The sequence below is a fragment of the Bombina bombina genome, chromosome 12 (genome assembly GCF_027579735.1).
Source record: "Bombina bombina isolate aBomBom1 chromosome 12, aBomBom1.pri, whole genome shotgun sequence".
In the NCBI taxonomy this organism is placed as follows: Eukaryota; Metazoa; Chordata; class Amphibia; order Anura; family Bombinatoridae; genus Bombina; species Bombina bombina.
The window spans coordinates 92,227,122-92,244,273 of NC_069510.1; the positions used below are offsets into that span (position 1 = coordinate 92,227,122).

The 17,152-nt window shown below is 43.6% G+C and overlaps 1 protein-coding gene across 2 annotated transcripts in view; it reads left to right on the plus strand.

Moving 5' to 3' along the window:
- Positions 1-17,152, plus strand: part of SCAI (suppressor of cancer cell invasion) — a 573,395-nt gene that overhangs the window by 121,897 nt on the left and 434,346 nt on the right. For both annotated transcript variants that reach the window (XM_053695796.1, XM_053695797.1), the window contains exon 2: positions 5,754-5,883. In XM_053695796.1, the coding sequence (XP_053551771.1) occupies positions 5,780-5,883 (104 nt within the window). In that variant the 5' untranslated portion in view covers positions 5,754-5,779. The remainder of the gene's footprint in view (positions 1-5,753; positions 5,884-17,152) is intronic.

The following is a 17,152-nucleotide window of genomic DNA, read 5'->3' on the forward strand; positions in this document are numbered from 1 at the left end:
CTTTTAGAGAGCCTATGAATAAGAAAATGGAAACTTTTCTGAGGAAGATGTTTCAACATACAGGGTTTTTATTTCAGCAAGCAACAGCTGGAGCTGCGGTTGCTGGAGCAGCTACCTACTGGTGCGACTCTCTGTCGGAGATCATTGAGGTGGAGACTATCCTCGAGGATATTCAGGGGAGAATTAAAGCTCTGAAAATTGCTAACTCCTTCATCTGTGACGCGAATATGCAGATTATTTGTCTAAATGCAAAGGCTTCTGGCTTTGCGGTCCTAGCCCGCCGGGCTCTCTGGTTGAAGTCTTGGTCTGCGGATATGACTTCTAAATCCAGAATCCTTTCTCTTTCTTTCAGGGGGAAGATTTTATTTGGTCCAGGGCTGGACTCCATTATTTCTATGTTTACCAAAGGGAAGGGTGCCTTTCTACCACAGGATAAGAAGAATAGCCCTAAGGGACGGCAATTGTCTAATTTTGTTCCTTAAGTTCTGGCAAATCACGACAGCAATCCTCATCCAAGTGCAAGTGGCCCAAGAGTACTTGGAAGCCGGCGCAGTCCTGGAATAAGTCCAAACAGACTAAGAAGCCCACCGAGAACAAATCAGCATGAAGGGGCGGCCGTCTTGTTTTCAGACGCTTGGTTCCAGGATGTACAGGATCCTTGGGTCCTGGAGGTCGTATCTCAAGGATACAGAATAGGATTCAAATCGCATCCATCCAGGGGCAGATTCCTACTCTCCAGACTGTCTACAAGACCATAAAAGATAACTGCCTTTTTTTAGGTTGCGTACGGGATCTCTCCTCTCTAGGAGTAATTGTCCCGGTACCTACAAATGCCTAAACAAGTTTCTGAGTGTTCCCTCTTTTAAAATTGAGACAATATGGTCAATCCTTCCTCTGGTTCAGGAAGGACAGTTTATGACCACCATAGACCTGAAGGACGCATACCTTCACATTCAGATTCACAGGAAACTTTTTCAGTTCCTGAGCTCTGCTTTTCTTGACCAGCACTTCCATTTGCCCTAGTTACTGCTTCAAGGATATTTTCGAAAGTTCTGGGAGCTCTTCTAGCCATTGGCAGAACACAAGGTATTGCAGTAGCGCCTTACCTGGACGATATCTTGATACAGGCACCATCTTTTCGTCTAGCGGAAGAACACTCAGAGTCCCTTCTCAGTCTTCTTCGATCACATGGATGGAAGATAACCTTGAAAAAGAGTTATCTTACTCCAAGTACAAGGGTGAGTTTCCTGGGGACAATAATAGACTCCATATCTATGAGAATATTTCTCACAGATCAGAGACGATGCAAGCTAACTACTGCTTGTCTTGCCCTCCAGGACTCCTTGAGACCCTCAGTGGCCTAGTGTATGGAGGTGATCGGACTCATGGTGTCCTGTATGGACATCATTCCCTTTGCCAGATTCCATCTCAGACCCTTACAACTATGCATGCTGACACAATGGAACGGTGACCATTCAGATCTGTCTCAACAGATTGTGCTGGACAACCTGTTGAGAGACTTGCTCTCTTGGTGGCTCTGTCCAGATCATCTGTCCCAAGGTACGTGCTTCTTGAGACCGTCCTGGGAGATTGTGACTACGGACGCAAGGCTTTCCGGCTGGGGAGCCAATTGGGGTGCCAAGAAGGCACAAGGGCAGTGGACTCAGGAGGAGTCCTCCCTTCTGATCTCCATGCAATCTTCAGTGCCTTGAAGGCTTGGCCCCTTCTGGGTTCATCCCAGTTTATCAGATTCCAATCAGACAATATATCAACCATCAGGAGGGAACTAGAAGTATCTTGGCGATAAGAGAAATATCTCAGATATTAGAGTGGGCGGACACTCACAGATATACGCTGTCAGCAATCCACATTCCGGGTGTGGACAACTGGGAAGCGGACTTCCTCAGCAGGGAATCCTTTCACCTAGGGGAATGGTCTCTCCACTCGAGGTGTTTGCAGAGGTATGCAACGAGTGGAGGATGCCGGAGATAGATCTCATGGCATTCCGCCTCAATACCAAGCTACCCAGGTACGGGTAGAGGGATCCTCAGGCGGAACTGATGGATGCCCTATCAGTACCATGGAGGTTCAGACTCGTATATCTTTTTCCTCTTTTACCGCTTCTCCCTCGTGTGGTGGCTTGCATCAAGCAGGAGCAATCATCAGTGATTCTAGTTGCTCCGTCGTGGCCGCGAAGGACGTGGTTTGTGGATCTGATGGGAATGTCCTCATCTCCTCAGTGGAGGTTACCTTGTCGCAGAGATCTGCTAATGCAGGGTCCCTTCGTTCATCAAAATCTAGAATCTCTGAGGCTGACTGTTTGGAGATTGAATGCTTAGTCTTAGCCAAGAGAGGGTTCTCTGAGAGTGTTATCAACACTCTCGTTCAAGCTCGTAAGCTAGTTACTTGTTGTATCTACCATAAAGTGTGGAGGACTTGCTTGTCTTGGTGTGAAGAGCGTGGCTTTTCCTGGCATAAGGTTAAAGTTGCCAGAATTTTATCTTTGCTCCAGGATGGACTGGAGAAGGGTCTATCTGCTAGTTCCCTGAAGGGACAGATATCGGTCCTGTCAGTGCTACTGCACAAGAGATTGGCTGAGCTTCCAGATGTGCAGTCCTTTGTTAAGGCTTTGACTAGGATCATACCTGTGTTTAGATCTGGGGTTCCGCATTGGAGCCTCAATCTTGTTCTTATTTTTTTTGCAGCAGGCTCTATTTGAGCCTATGCATACTGTTGATATCAAATGTTATCTTGGAAGGTTCTTTTTTTTTGTTGGCTATTGCCTGTGCGCGTAGAGTTTCTGAGTTTTCAGTTTTGCAATGTCACCCCCCCTTATCTTATTTTCCATGCTGATAAGGTGGTTTTACGTAATAAATTAGGGTTCCTCCTAAAGGTGAAGAAATTCCCTGTCAAAAGACACAAGAAGACAGGAGCGCAACTCCGTGCACCAAAAAGTACACGGATGATCTAAGTGCAGATTAAAAAGTTTTTTAATGAATAAAACACATGTAAAACATCCAAGCAAATGATTCAAAACTCACATAGATACCCTCAAACATATGAGGTATGTAAACACATCAATAGGGTAAAAGTGAGTACGTTCCACCACTGGTCTTCTCCCCTCCCTCTCCTGAGGTATTCGATAGCCAGCGGGTAAGTCCTCTCAAAGGAATATGGACCCTCTCTGTTCACATGCGATAGACACTGCACTGTATAATGCCGGCTCCAGTACAGGTACTAGCTCAAACGTCAGAGTACGTCCTACGTTGCATAAAGTGGGCGTGGCCTAACGCGTTTCGCAAGGCTCCTCCTCGCTTCGTCAGAGGCATTGCCCACATTGCTTCCCACAGCCTATTTATATCCCTCTATCATATGTTAAGGATATGACTTGTTAAAGTTCCCAATCTGTAGGCGGGCTGTTTTAATCAGTTGTGCAGAAATTCCCTATACATCGCTTTGCCTATTTATAAGTGATTAAAACAATCCCTATGATTATACATAAACGTACTTTTCTGATAATTCATAACAGATAAAAAGGAGCATACATTAAACCCTAAATACATATAATAAATTAAATACAAAATTCATATTAAAACCACATAATCCCATATTATGTAAGGAGGGATTCTAAACAGCCCAAAATTTATAACAAAAAACTAAAAATATATATATAATATGTCAAGATTAAAATATATATATATGTATATACATTTTTCATATTTCATCACACATATGTAATAGCTAAGTCAATAAATTAATCAATAAATAGTCACTAAAATGAATCGTGCATATATTAAAAAGGCAAAAGAGATATATGCCAACATCTATACACCTAATAAAAACTATTTAAATAATCCTTTATAGACGATGAGGTAGAATTCCTTAGCGAATGGGAGGAAGCTATGGATACCTGTTCTAGAAAGTTTATCTCTATATTCCACACAGTCATTAATGGCACGCTCTAGTGAACCATTTATAACTTTCCCTGATTGACTTTAGCAGAGAAGTAAACCTAGGTTACAACATGGTGGCGACAATCACTTATTTGGATATTCATTTTAGGTTTATTTTTTCAATATCTTAACAACTAACTAACATACTTTTAAATTCATTGAAAAATATTTTCAGGCTAAGTTTATTTTTTCCTTAGCTTAACAGTTAATGGTTGGGTACAAAGGGAGAAGATTATATGCTCAAAAATCCTTGCTGTCTATGTGTCTCCTGGGTGTATGTATAAGTCTTAGTACAACTACAAAAAAGACTGTACAAACTACTTAATCATGCACTATTTGCTTGGAGAGTTCCTTCTCTGTTTTTGTGTTCCTGGTAAATGTTAAGCCACTGCTTCTGCTGCTCACTGGGCTGTGATCAGGGATTGTCTGTCTTCTTGCTCCTTTTTTTATTTGTACATACACTATTCCCCAGCTTAAAGGGACATTAAAGCCAAAAAAATTTCTTTCATGATTCAGATGGAGAATACCATTTTAAACAATTTTCTAATTTACTTCTATTATCTAATTTGCTTCATTCTCTTGATATTCTTTCCTGAAAAAGCATATCTAGATAGGCTCAGTAGCTTCTGATTGGTGGGTGCACATAGATGCCTGATGTGATGTTGCTATTTCTTTAACAAAAGATATCTAAAGAATGAAGCAAATTAGATAATAGAAGTAAATTGGAATGTTGTTTAAAATTGTATTTTCTATCTGAATCATAAATTGTTTTTTGGGTTTAATGTCCCTTTAAAACTATTTTTTACGAGTTTTCATTATTTCGTCATTTTGTCAATCCTATATGTACACTTTATTTTCTGCTTTATAATTTACCATTCAGTATAAAGTGTTTGCCCATACTCAGTTAACCAACTCAATAGCTCTTCTATTATTAAATTTAATTATGATTTTAATAGATAAAATTCATGGTATGTTCTCTTTTGCTCAATGAACGATTTAGAAAATTTATGGTTTTTCAATATGTCTAATTTTTTTGCACAATTTGGTCCTCATTACGTGATGTAAAGTAAAGTATGTGTATATGTATATATATATATATATATATATATATATATATATATATATATATATATATATATATATATATATATATAAGGAGCAGGCACTCACTGGACTTTATAAAACATCCTTTTATTCCCAATGTTAAACAGACATAACGTTTCGGCACATAACCTGTGCCTTTGTCAAATGTCACCTTAGTGAATGTAACCTAGCACCTAAACCACCAGGTGGTTATAAAAGGATGTTTTATAAAGTCCAGTGAGTGCCTGCTCCTTCTTTGGATATTCTATGCACTTTATAGCAGTGCACCTTGGCAGTTCTAACGGAAGGGGTAAGATTGTGCTGTCCTGTCTGGACTGTGTGTATGTATATATATATATATATATATATATATATACATACATGCATGCATACATACATGTTATATGTTTCTAATAACTGTAAATGTCCCTGCAGCCTAATTGTGTTTCTGTTCTTGTACATCTAAAATTAGCCAAGGTCTTGCCATGATAATCTCACCAGGTCATTATTTATGTATTCAGTTTTTTAAATACATATCAGCTGAATCTCTAGCGGGCTGCTATATAGCTAGGAAAAGTGAAATTATTTTAAGGAAGACAGTTGATGATGTCTTGTAATAAGTGCAATATTGAAGAAATACTTGTTTGTTTTAGATGTAGGGGGTATCTTTACATTAAATAACTTGCAACTAATCAAATGCAAAATCTTTCTTTCTAGGGCAGAGAAGAGCATAAGGAGGAGCAATGTCGGTCGTAAATGATGACGACATACCACAGACGGAAAGGAAAACGGTGACAGACTTTTGTTACCTGCTGGATAAATCCAAACAACTCTTCAATGGACTAAGGTCAGTACCAAGTACAAAAACTTTGTTAGTTCAGCTTTCCTGAAGGGACGCAAAAGCTAGTAGTACCAAGGGCCGCCAGTTAGCCATACCTGAGCTTAACCACAATCTTATATTGGATATGTAATTTAAAAACTAAACAGTTTTCCATCTAAAGGGGAGGAGAGTCCACGGCTTCATTCATTACTTTTGGGAATAAAGAACCTGGCGACCAGGAGGAGGCAAAGACACCCTAGCCAAAGGCTTTAATACCTCCCCCACTCCCCTCATCCCCCAGTCATTCTTTGCCTTTTGTCACAGGAGGATGCCAGAGAAGTGCCAAAGATTCGGAGTAGTCTCTTATGGAGGATAGTACTCTACTGAATGGGACTGGAGTTATAAGTAGTCCTGTCAGCCTCTTAGTGAGAGCCTGGGTGAGAGAGTCCGGAGGTGAAGGGAGAGTCTTTCTGCGAAACCATCCCGACTTATATTAACAGCTCCACAAGCAATCAGCGTTGACAAGTTTTGCTGCCTGCTTTCTGCACTCAAGTCCAAGGAGCGATGCTTTTGCTTGTCACACTTGAAGGGCCATGTTCCTGTTCCACGGCATTGATTATGGTAAGATTGTTTTATTTTTTATACACAATGATAACACAGAAGACAGGGTCACAGTGTGGCGCCTTTTATCTTATGGAATCAAGGGTTAATATTCCTAGTAAGGGGATTATTGAATGGGGGGGGGGGTATACATAATATTGTTTATTGTGTGATTGCTGCATTATGTGTGTGAGATGTGGAACTTCAGGTTGACTTCCGGGAGTATTTACGCGGCTGGTTTTGGCTCGTTTTCTCCTTAATGCAGGGGCGGTCCTGCGAGGCATCCCAGGTGACCCGGTGTGTCGGTTTCCACTTCCTCTGTTGATCAGCGGCATAAGAGACAAATCGGTTTCTGTAGTCGGGTCATAGGAGGTGGTGAGTGCCCGGCCATTGGAGGATGTAATGGTGTCTGTTTATTCAGCTAGTCTAGTCCATAATAAAAGCGCAAGCTAAGGAGGACTCTGACGCGTTAGAGCGTACTCCCTCTTTAACAAAGTCTCATTCCTGTGTTTATTGTGAGAAAGTTCTTGTAGATCAGCCTGCTCAACTATGTTCCACATGCCTTGATAAAGTTGCGACATTTAAAACTATAGGGATGTCTATTACTACTGAGCCGTCAACCTCTGAGTGCTCTCCGTCCCGTGAGGTGCGTTCCCTGCTTTCATCTCCGAGTGCACATGCAGCGCCCCAGGGTCCAATCATTACTCCTATGGGAGAGATTCATTGGCCGTCAGATTTTGCGGATCAACTGCCAACGGCAGTATCGAAAGTGATCCATGCCTTACCACATTCTGCTAAGGGCAAGCGTAGGGCGTATCATGGCGGCCCGGCCCAAGGGTTGTCTACTCCTATGGAAATATCAGAGGTGTTATACGATGATGATGCCCACTCCGACTCTTCGGAGAAGGCTTCTTCTGGGTCGGAGTCCGTGTCATCTCATCCTCCGGCAGCGGAGGAGCCTGACTTTAGGTTTAGGATGGAGAATTTGCGCTTTTTGCTGAAGTAAGTGCTTGCTACTCTGGAGGTTCTGGAACCGAAGCTTCCGGAGCAACCTTCGATTCCTAAGCTTGATAAGGTATAGGAGGACCGGGTGGTGCCTCAGACCTTCCTGGTTCCTGTTAAGATGGCTAATATTATTAAGAATGAATGGGAGTGATTAGGTTCTTCCTTTTCTCATTTTTCCTTTAAGAAACTGTTCCCCATTCTGGACTCTCAGCTCGAGCTGTGGGGGGACTGTCCCTAAGGTGGATGGTGCAATCTCTACGCTCGCAAAGCGGACGACTATTTCTCTCGAGGATAGTTCGTCATTTAAAGAGCCCATGGTTAAAAAGTTGGAAAACATGTTAAGAAAAATGTTTCAGCACACGTTTTTTTTTCAACCGGCAGCGGCCGTAGCCACGGTTTCCGGAGCTGCGACATATTGGTGTGAATCCCTGTGTGATATGGTCGAGAGGGAGGATAAGATTAAGGCGTTGAAGGTCGCCAATTCTTTCATCTGTGACGCCAATATGCAAAAAATTATTCGCCTGAACACAAAGGTTTCAGGATTCTCTTTTTTAGCTCACAGGGCTCTGTGGCTAAAGTCTTGGTTAGCTGACATGACCTCTCAGTTGAGGCTGTTGTCCCTGCCTGTTCAAGGAAAGATTCTGTTCGGTCCAGGATTGGATTCGATCATATCCACTGTGACGGGAGGCAAGGGAGCTTTCCTACCGCAAGATAAGAAGGCTAAGCCTAAAGGATCTACTTTTCGTCCCTTTCGCGCGGACAAGGCCCAGTGCCAGCAGCCCGCCGCGAAAGCGGATCAGCCAAGGGACTAAATCTGCATGAAGGGGCAGCCCCCGACTGGTCTCCGGACCAAGTAGGGGGCAGATTGTCTCTCTTCTCCGAAGCCTGGTTGCAGGACATTCAGGACCCTTGGGTTCTGGAGGGTCATCGCCCAGGGTTACAGTATAGGGTTCAGGTCCCATCCGCCCAGGGGCAGATTCCTCCTGTCAAAACTGTCTTCAAGACCGAAAAAGAGAGAGGCCTTTCTAGAATGTGTGAGGGAACTCTCCTCTCTAGGTGTTATCGTACCTGAACAGAAAGGGGTTTAGGGTACTATTCAATTTTTTTGTGGTTCTAAAGAAGTAGGGCACGTTCCGCCCGATTCTGGACCTAAAGTGTTTAAACAAGTTTCTGGCTGTTCCATCGTTCAAAATAGAAACGATCAGATCTATTCTGCCTCTAGTTCAAGAGGATGCTTACCTTCATGTTCCAATTTACAGGGACCACTTCAAGTTTCTAAGATTTGCGTTTCTGGACCAACACTTCCAGTTTGTGCCCCTTCCCTTCAGTCTGGTGACAGCCCGGGAGTCTTTACAAAGGTTCTGGGGGCGCTTCTTGCAGTGGCCAGATCCAGGGGCATTGCTGTGGCGCCCTATTTGGATGACATCCTAGTCCAGGCGCCGTCATTCAGCCTCACAGAGGATCATTCGAGGGCTCTTCTTTTATTGCTCCAATCTCACGGTTGGAAGATCAACTCAGGAAAGAGTTCCCTGGTTCCCAGCAACAGGGTGGAGTTCCTGGGCACGATAATAGACTCTATATACATTAAAATATTTCTCACAGAGCAACGACGCAGGAAAATTGTGTCAACCTGTCTTGCCCATCAGTCCTTCTCAAGCCTTTCAGTGGCTCAGTGTATGGAGATGATCGGGCTCATGGTTTCCAGCATAGACGTCATCCCTTTCGCCAGGTTCCATCTCAGGCCTCTTCAATTGTGCATGTCGAGACAGTGGAACAGCGATCTTTCAGATCTATCATAGCGGATATCCATGGATGCTTGGACCAGGGACTCCCTCTCTTGGTGGATCCGTCCGGAGCATCTGTCCCTGGGTACATCCTTCTTGAGACTGTCCTGTGAGATTGTGACCACGGACGCGAGTCTGGCAGGATGGGGAGCTGTTTGGGGTGTCAGAATGACAAAGGAAAATAGTCCTGAGAGGAGTATCTCCTTCCAATAAATATTCTGGAACTACTTCTGGGGTCGTTCAGATTCCATACCGTCAACATTACCTCAGTGGCTTACATCAACCATCAGGGGGGTACGAGGAGTATTTTGGAGTGGGCGGAGTCCCACAACTGCTCGCTCTTAGCGATCCACATTCCAGGTGTGGACAACTGGGACGCAGACTTTCTCAGCAGGCAATCCTTCCATCCGGGGGAATGGTCTCTTCACCCCAAAGTGTTTGCGGGGATTTGTCTCAGATGGGGAACGCCGGAGATAGATCTCATGGTGTCCAGACTCAATTGCAAGCTACCCCGATACGGGTCGAGGTCGAGGTATCCTCAGGCAGAGCTGATAGATGCCTTAGTGGTGCCTTGGGGATTCAGCCTAGCTTACATTTTTCCACCGTTACCACTTCGACCTCGTGTTGTGGCACGAATCAAGCAGGAGTGAGCTTTGGCCATCCTGATTGCTCCTTCCTGGCCGCGGAGGATGTGGTTTGCGGATCTGTTGGGGATGCCATCCTCTCCGCCATGGAAGTTACCCTGTCGCAGGGATCTGCTGGAACAGGGTCCTTTTCAACATCAAAATCTCGTTTCTTTGAGGCTGACTGCGTGGAGATTGAACGCTTAGTCTTAGCCAAGATAGGTTTTTCTGAAAGTGTGATTGACACTCTAGTTTAGGCAAGGAGGCCAGTCACTCGTCGCATCTACCATAAGGTGTGGAGGACTTACTTGTCCTGGTGTGTGAAGTACGGATATCCTTGGCACAAGGTGAAGGTATCCAGGATTCTGTTTTTTCTCCAAGAAGGTCTTGCTGCCAGTTCCTTAAAGGGACAGATTTTGGCATTATCAGTTTTGTTGCACAGGAGACTCTGACATTCAATCTTTTGGTCAGGCTCTGTCTAGAATCAGGCCTGTCTTTTGGCAGTCTGCTCCTCAATGGAGCTTAAACTTGCTCCTTAAAAAGGACACTGAACCCAAAGTTTTTCTTTTGTGATTCAGATAGAGCATGCAATTTTAAGCAACTTTCTAATTTACTCCTATTAGCAAATGTTATTCATTCTTTTGATATCTTTATTTGAAAAGCAAGAATGTAAGTTTAGATGCTGGCCCATTTTGGTGAACAACCTGGGTTGTTCTTGCTGATTGGTGGATAAATTCATCCACCAATAAACAAGTGCTGTCCAGGGTTCTGGACTTTCTTTTTCAAATAAAGATAGCAAGAGAATGAAGAAAAATTGATAATAGGAGTAAATTAGTAAGTTGCTTAAAATTGCATGCTCTATCTGAATCACAAAAGAAAAAAATTGGGTTCAGTGTCCCTTTTAAGGAGCAAGTTTAAGCTCCATGGAGGAGCAGACTGCCTAAAGACAGGCCTGATTCTAGACAGAGCCTGAACAAAAGATTGAATGTCAGAGTTTCCTGTGCAACAAAACTGATAATGCCGAAATCAGTCCCTTTAAGGAACTGGCGGCAAGACCCTTCTCCAAACCTTCTTGGAGAAAAAACAGAATCCTGGATACCTTCACCTTGTGCCAAGGATATCCGTGCTTCTCACAAAAATTTGGGTTCAGTATCCCTTTAAGGTATTGCAGAGGGTTCCGTTTGAGCCTATGCATTCTATTGACATTAGGATTCTGTCTACGAAGGTTCTCTTCCTGTTGGCTATTGCATCGTCACGCAGAGTATCTGAGCTGCCTGCCATGCAATTCACTCCTCCTTATTTGGTTTTTCATGCGGATAAGGCTGTTCTTCGCACCGTTTTGTTGTTTTTTCCCAAGGTGGTGTCTAACCATAACATCAATCAGGAAATAATTGTTCTTTCTTTGTGTCCTAACCCTTCTTCCAAGGAGAGGTTACTTCATAATCTAGATGTGGTTCGTGCCTTGAAGTTCTATCTTCAGGCTACGAAGGATTTCAGACAGTCTACATCTTTTTTTGTGGTATATTCAGGGAAGCGCAAGGGGCAGAGGGCCTCTTCTTCTTCTTTGTCCTTTTGGTTGAGGAGCTTGATTCGCTTGGCCTATGAGACAGTGGGACATAAGCCTCCTCAGAGGATAACAGTTCAGTCAACTAGAGCTGTGGCTTCGTCTTGGGCCTTCAAGAATGAGGCCTCTATGGAGCAGATTTGTAAGGTGGCTACCTGGTCCTCCTTACACACTTTTACAAAGTTTTACAAATTTGACATTTTTGCTTCTGCAGAAGCTGTTTTTTGGAGAAAGGTTTTACAGGCTGTGGTCCCCTCAGATTAGGGTCCGCCTTTTTACCCTCCCGGTTTCATTCAGTGTCCTCTAAAGCTTGGGTATATGTTTCCCAAAAGTAATAAATGAAGCCGTGGACTCTCCTCCCCTTTAGATGGAAAACATAAATTATCCTTACCTGATAATTTTATTTCCATCGTGGGGAGAAGAGTCCATGGCTCCTGCCCGTAACTCCGGTGGGCGGACCTAAATTTGTACCCTGATATTTCTTCTACTGTTCCTTGTTCCCTCGGCAGAATGACTGGGGGATGAGGGGAGTGGGTGAGGTATTTAAGCCTTTGGCTGGGGTGTCTTTGCCTCCTCCTGGTGGCCAGGTTCTTTATTCCCAAAAGTAATGAATGAAGCCGTGGACTATCCTCCCCACGATGGAAATAAAATGATTAGGTAAGCATAATGTATGTTTTTGGGTTTTTTTTAAATTTGTTGGGCTAATTTTTTAATATTTCAGTGATGCTCAAAAGCTGTCTGTTCTTGTTATTTGATTGCATTATTAGACATCTGCATTAATTTGGGTTTCGTTGTTCATTACATAGTTAAACAGAGTCACTGCCTTGACTGCGTACTGCCTTGGATATAGAGATCACGCTGGGAGAATTTTGTGTCCTCATCCTGTACGAACCGTGCAAGAAATAGTGGGGAATGCCCAACCCCAATCAGCAAATATACAGATATATATATATATATATATATATATATATATATATATATACATACATACAGTTGTATGCTTAGAATACTCAGTTGTAAATATAATAGAATCCTTGTATTCACTTTCTTTCTGTTTTATGTATTTTTAACGTTTTCGTTTTTTGGAATAAAGTCATTTTTTTTACTTATACCCCTCTGCGTAGATCCTGCTGTTCTCCTTCTCTTGTTTCTACTGATACCTTAGCCTGCTCTACTTGAGTTGTCAATATACTTCATACTTTAAATCCTCTGCTGTAATATGCTCAGTACTAGATGGGCTCGCTACCAGAAGCAGTCATTTCTGCAGCCGGTAAGCACGATGGAGTGGGTGCATGTCAGTTAATTTAGGACACATTTGCGCTTTCATAGCCCACAGGCTGATAGCAGGTACATATTTGTTATGTTACCTCATAGCCAGGGACATTATTTATTAGAGATATTACCACGTATACCACATTTACACTAGATTTTATCATGTAATATTGTCTGTGTTTTATGGAGACTTTAGAGGGCATGCAGCTTCCCGTAGCACTCCTAATCCTCCATCTGGAAGGGCCCTTTTACCGCCAGACTTTACTGAGCAGTTACAAACGGCAGTGTCTGCGGCTTTTAGTGCTTTACCTCGCCTGCTAAGTGCAAGCGAAAGTTCAAATATTGCTATCCTTCCCAGGGGTCATCTACTAGCTTATTGGATTTATCTGATACAAGATTAACCAATGATGAAGGCACCTCTGATACTTCAGAGGGTGCTCTTTCTGGGTTGGAATCTGCTGCCTCTAAGCCTCCTGCTGCGGAGGAACCAGACTTTAGATTTAGGATTGAGCATTTATGCTTTCTGCTGAAGTAAGTTTTAGCTACGTTAGAGGTTCCAGAGCCCAAGTTGCCTGAGGAACCATTGATTCCTAAATTAGATAAGGTCTACGAGGACAGGGTTGTACCACAAACTTTCCCGGTTCCCGTAAAGATGGCGAGCATTATTAAGAATGAATGGGAAAGAATTGGTACTTCATTTTCCCCTTCTTCTTCCTTTAAAAAATTGTTCCCTGTCCCGGACTCTCAATTGGGGTTGTGGGGTACCATCCCCAAGGTGGATGGCGTTATCTCCATGCCTGCTAAGCGCACTACTATCCCGCTTGACGATAGTTCGTCATTTAAAGAGCCCATGGATAAGAAGATTGAAACTCTTTTAAGAAAGATGCTTCAACATACGGGATATTTATTTCAACCAGCAGCGGCTGTTGCTGCGGTTGCTGGATCGGCTACCTACTGGTGCGACTCCTTATCTGTATTGATCGAGGTGGAGGGTCCCCTCAACGTGATCTAGGAAAGAATTAAGGCCTTAAGGGTGGCTAATTCTTTTGTTTGTGATGCAAATATGCAAATTATTTGCCTGAATGCCAAGACTTCAGGTTTTTCTGTTCAAGCCCTTAGGGCACTCTGGCTGAAGTCCTGGTCTGCGGACATGACTTCGAAGTCAAGACTTCTTTCTCTCCCATTTAAGGGAAAGATTCTATTTGGTCCAGGACTCGATTATTTCCACAGTTACTGGAGGCAAAGGTGCCTTTTTACCGCAGAATAAGAAGAACAAGCCTAAGGGACAGGGTCCTAATTTTCGTTCCTTTTGTTCGGATAAATCCCAACGTCAGCAGCCCTCCACAAAACCAGAGCAATCAAAGGGGACTTGGAAGCCGGCTCAGTCCTGGAATAAATCCAAGCAGAGCAAGAAGCCCACCGAGACAAAGTCGGCATGAAGGGGCGGCCCCCGATCTGGCTCTGGATCTTGTAGGGGGCAGACTTTCGCTCTTTTCAGATTCTTGGTTTGGGGACGTGCGAGACCCGTGGTTCCTGGAGGTCATCACTCAGGGATACAAGATAGGTTTCAACTCTCATCTACCCAGGGCAGATTCCTCCTTATAAACCTGTCTTCAAGGCCAGAAAAGAGAGAAGCCTTTCTGGGGTGCGTGAGGGATCTCTTCTCCCTAGGTGTCATTGTCCCGGTACCTCTTGCAGTAAGAGGTCTGGGGTACTATTTAAACCAAAGAAGGAGGGAACTTTCGGCCCGATTATGGACTTAAAGTGCTTAAACAAATTCCTACAGTTGTATGCAAATGTTTAAGCACCCCTGACAATTTCCATGATTTTCATTTAGAAATAATTGGGTGTCTGGATCAGCAATTTCATTTTGATCTATCAAATAACTGAAGGACACAGTAATATTTCAGTAGTGAAATGAGGTTTATTGAATTAACAGAAAATGTGCAATATGCATCCAAACGAAATTAGACAGGTGCATAAATTTGGGCACCCCAACAGAAATATTGCATCAATATTTAGTAGCGCCTCCTTTAGCAGAAATAACAGCCTCTAGACGCTTCCTATAGCCTGTGATGAGTGTTTGTATTCTGGAGGAAGATATTTTGGACCATTCCTCCTTGCAAAACTTCTCCAGTTCATTTAGGTTTTATGGTTGCTGAGCATGAACAGCCCGCTTCAAATTACCCCACAGATTTTCAATGATATTCAGGTCTGGGGACTGGGATGGCCATTCCAGAACATTGTACTTGTTCCTCTGCATAAATGCCAGAGTAGATTTTGAGCAGTGTTTTGGGATGTTGTCTTGTTGAAATATCCAGCCCCGGCATAACTTGAACTTTTTGACTGATTCCTCAATATTATTCTCAAGTATCTGCTGATATTGAGTGTAATCCATGCAACCCTCAACTTTAGCAAGATTCCCAGTACCGGCACTGGCCACACATCCCCACATCATGATGGAACATCCATCAAATTTTACTGTGGGTAGCAAGTGTTTGTCTTGGAACGCTGTGTTCTTTTGCCGTCATGCATAACGCCCCTTGTTATGACCAAATAGCTTAATCTTTGTTTCATCAGTCCACAGCACCTTCTTCCAAAATGAAGCTGGCTTGTCCAAATGTGCATTTGTGGCGTGTGTGCAGAAAAGGCTTCTTCCGCATCACTCTCCCATACAGCTTCTCCTTGTGCAAAGTGCGCTGAATTGTTGAACGATGCACAGTGACACCATCTGCAGCAAGATGATGTTGTAGGTCTTTGGAGGTGGTCTGTTTTTGACTGTTCTCACCATCCTTTGCCTCTCCGATATTTTACTTGGCCTGCCACTTCTGACCTTAACAAGAACTGTGCATGTGGTCTTCTGTGTCCTCACTTTGTTCTTCACAGTGGACACTGACATCTTAAATCTCTGTGATAGCTTTTTGTAGCCTTCCCCTATACTATAATCTTGAACAATCTTTGTTTTCAGGTCATTTGAGAGTTGTTTTGAGGACCCCATGTTGCCACTCTTCAGAGGAGAGTCAAAGAGAACAACAACTTGAAATTGGCCACCTTAAATACAGCTGCATTCATTACTTTTGGGAAATAAGAACCTGGCCACCATGAGGAGGTAAAGACACCCCAGCCAAAGGCTTAAATACTCCTCCCACTCCCCTCACCCCCCAGTCATTATTTGCCTTTCGTTCCAGGAGGTTGGCAGAGAAGTGTCAGAATGTATTTTGTCTCTTATGCAGGGTAGTACTCTTCGGCATTGGACAGGAGTTTTAAGTAATCCTGTCAGTCTCTCAGTGAGGGCCTGGATGAAAGTTAAGGTCCGGAGATGCAGGGAGAGTCTTTCTGCGAAACCATCCCGACTCATGTTAACAGCTCCTCAAGCAATCAGCGTTGTCAAACTTCGCTCCGCTGCCTGATTTCTTCTCTCAAGTCCATGGCGGAGGCGATGCTGCTATCCGTCACACTTGAAGGGCCGTGTTCCTGTTCCACGGCGTAGATTCCGGTAAGATCGTTTCATTTTACTTTCTTTATGAATGTACTGTAATACAAATGTATTCCTGAGAGGCTACCACCTTGCGGGTCTAACTTAACATAAGGGTCAAAGTGAGTCTCCTTTAGTATCTTGGAATCAAGGGTTAATATCGCCTGAGGGGGGTTATTTAACAGGGGGGTTTATAATCATGTTTGTTATGTGATTCAACCTGCTTATGTGTGGTTTCTACTGGGCTCGGGATTTGGAACATTGAGGCCTTTGGAAGTAACGCAACCTTATGGTTGGGCGTACATTTTTGGACCATACGGTTCACCTTGTGGTCGGGCATGGTTACACTTCGTCTTCCATTTCCGCATTTCCGACCGTGTGAGAAGGAGAAATTCTAGTCCACAGGGGTCTGGTCATAGGAGGTGGTGAGTGCCGAGCCATTGTGGGTGTCGGGTGCCGTTTTTGTTTTACTTCTTTAGTCCATATTTGCATATCCTCTATCCAGTTATGGAGGATTCTGATTCTGAGGCTATTTTAATTTCAGATTCAGATTATTTGTCCGGTGAAGAATCCGAATGGGCCTTGTTGACACATATCAACCAGTTTTGTTCCATATGCCATACTAGAGTGGCTTGTTCCTCGGGCTTGGGTTAATCAAGGGACAGCTGAGCCATCTGCCTCTGGGGGGTCCCGTCCTCCAAGAGGCGAGTTCCCTACTGCTCCATACTTCTACACATGGGGGTAACCCAGTTTATGATTATTCCTTCATGCAGGGCGGCGTGTTCCCCCTGGAGGTTGCAGCACGTTTTCGCTTCCACAAATCTATTGTTCCGGGTCTCCCGCCTTGGGGAGGGCCTCTACAGTTCCCTGCGGGTGTAACTGCCCCTGAGTGTTGCACCTTTCGTTACAGAATTGCACGCCTTCGCGTATTACTCAGACATGTTTTTCAGTTATTAAATGACCCTATCCTTAT